A 2673-nucleotide genomic window follows, 5' to 3' on the forward strand; every position below is an offset into this window, starting at 1 on the left:
AGGAGACGGAGGGGCTTCGTGGGTTTTTTTGCCCTGCGTTTAACCTCTCAGGTTCAGGCAGTGGACTGAGTTCGGGTACTTGTATTTTATTCATTTATTTTTAGAACACTTTATACTCAACCACACTTAATGTGGAGTATTATACTTCTTCTTTTTTTGCACTACATTTTGTTTTATTTAATATATCAAACTGTGCATTATGAATGTTTTGCACATAAAAAACTCCACAATATCAATTTCTTCTGAATAAACAACAATCTGTGGATTAATGTTGTTTATTTGTACACAGATTTGTGCATTATCTAATTTTCCACAGTCAGAGGAACCTTTGCAGTACCTGAATTTTCACTTAAGGAAGAATCGGTACAATATTAACAACATTTATGTATATTTTCATGTGTATATATATTTTTTTTTTGCCAATGTTTAGTTAATGCGAGTTAATGTTAATTAATTGCGAGTGGATCCTTTTACTGCACTGAGAACTTTTACTTTTAGTGCTCAAATGTGCATTTTCTTGCTCATACTTGTGTATTTTTTGCTTTTAAGTAAGCTTTGTGATGCATGACTTTTGCTTGTAATGGATATTTGTGCTTTGCCTTGCCTGAAAGACACATCTCAGGGCTGATTAACGCTCTCTGTACTGTACTTTCTGGTTTGAAATACCACTTAGAATTTGCTAAAAATTAATATTCTTCAACAACATCCTCCTCACCGCCTCCACATGACTTGAAATTGGTCAAATTAGTAGCACCCTTACAGCAGAATTGCGACTAAATGTAATAAATTGCGAGTAAATTGTGTAAACGTCTGCGTCGTGTGAGGCCTCACCAGTCTGAGCTCCGGGATGGATCTGCTCAGCGTCCACTCCTGGCTGTTGGCGATGTTCACTGCAGACAGACAGACAGACGGAGACAAACAGTCAGCGAGGCAGATTCATCATTTTCATCATGTGCAGTAAATAAAAGACGGCAGCCATCCCAACGTCCTGCAGCGAGGCAATAAATCACACGCCTGCCGAGCGGCCGGCCGAGGCCTCGCGGGTCGCCTTAATGAACGTAACCTTTCAGCGGCTGTGGGGCTCCAGCAGACACATGTTCATTATCCAGCTGGCTTCAGTGCGAACGCTGGAAATGACGGCGACTTACTGAAGCCTTCGTGGACGTCTGAGGACTCCACCTCTGGAATAACAGGGCTGGGAAATTAGGTTAATTATAGTTATTTTATTAACAATGTGGTGACTGGACCTACAGAGGCTCAATACAACACAACATGAGCAACAAAAAAAGCCACAGTTGAAGTTGCTCATTCATCTGTCTGTCCTCTTTCTGTTTCAACGAGCTAAAGGTTTGTATAGCGTTTTTAGAAGGTTTTATATCTATCTCATGGGGTGACGTTACAGACAAAATGCACTGGCAATTTAGAGATTTTGGGATGTTTGGCTTCCATGACGTGTCTGCTTTTAGACCAGCAGATAAGAAAAAAATTCAAATTGCACATGTATACATTTATCTTTGTCTATATTTGTCTGTGGATTACATTCATAATACACATCTGAAGAGTTAATTTGCAAACAGACAACTCCAGTTTTGTACATTTTCAGAAAGCTATTTTTTTGTTCTTTGCTTTAGATGATATCAATCAAACTGAGTGGATTTGACTCGGTAGGAATGACAAAAATAGAGATAACCTAAGTTTGACTGATGTTGTCTCAGGTAGACGATGGAGAAGTGGGTTTTCTGGAGGTTTGTGTTTCTGCTTTTGCAAATGAACTCTTCATCTTGAAAGGCTGTTTCCTCAAAATGAGTTTTTTTCCCCTCGTACACTAAACCAGAAATCTCCAGTGCAGCAGCACTTGGCCCTTCAGTAGTGAGAAACACTTTATACTCAGAAAAGTCTTGACAGCAAAACGTCGTTTTTCAGTTAAAAACTCTATAATCTGACGTTTTTTTGGAGCCAAAAACCTGCTGTAGTGTGTAACATGTTTGCTTTATAAAGCAATGCTGTGGGTGTTAAAGTCAAACACCTCATTTGAAGTCCAAGCTTTTCTTCTGTCACTTATTTACATCACCACGTACCACATTTGCATAACACCTGCTTAGCGGCTAGCCTGGCCCTCAAACAAAGAAGCTTCCTCATGATTCCCTCTGTAGAGCTACATCCCTCCACTCAGAGCTGTAGTCCAGGTACGTAACCAACATTACATCAGACCAGCTGACCAATCAGAGCAGACTGTGCTGCTCGGGAGGCGGGCCTTAAAGAGGCAGCAGCTAAAACAGAGCTTTGAGACAAGAGGTGCTACAGTAATGCACAGTATGAGGGGAAAATGGTGTTTAAAGAACGTTAAAGCTTGTAGAAATGTTTTTGTCGACTCATAAAAATGTGATTATAGACCAGTAAATGTTCAGAATATGGGCTCTTTAAGGTGCTTCTCCTACTCAGGCTGTTAGTCACTTGAAAACTCTGTAACCTGAGATTTTGAAAAGCTTCATGATTCTAAATGCTGCTCGGAGAAAGAGACGTATCTGCTGCCCAGCATGCATCAACATAGTCCAACCTGAGCTACACTGTGGGACCTCGGATACGTGGCTGTAGCTTTGTCTGGAACTTCTAAAACGCCATTTTACACCAGAAACAACCTCCATCCAGAAGAAGCGTTTAAGTTCCATCCAT

The 2673-nt window shown here is 40.5% G+C and overlaps 1 protein-coding gene across 1 annotated transcript in view; it reads right to left on the minus strand.

Annotated features, from left to right (window-relative positions):
• Positions 1 to 2673, minus strand: part of LOC103366159 (arf-GAP with GTPase, ANK repeat and PH domain-containing protein 1-like) — a 34967-nt gene that overhangs the window by 20539 nt on the left and 11755 nt on the right. Inside the window, exons 7-8 of the mRNA XM_008293807.1 lie at positions 1149 to 1195; positions 832 to 890 (exon numbers count right to left, since the gene is read on the minus strand). Of these exons, the coding sequence (XP_008292029.1) occupies positions 832 to 890; positions 1149 to 1195 (106 nt within the window). The remainder of the gene's footprint in view (positions 1 to 831; positions 891 to 1148; positions 1196 to 2673) is intronic.

Source organism: Stegastes partitus, unplaced genomic scaffold (assembly GCF_000690725.1).
Source record: "Stegastes partitus isolate 25-593 unplaced genomic scaffold, Stegastes_partitus-1.0.2 Scaffold913, whole genome shotgun sequence".
In the NCBI taxonomy this organism is placed as follows: domain Eukaryota; kingdom Metazoa; phylum Chordata; class Actinopteri; family Pomacentridae; genus Stegastes; species Stegastes partitus.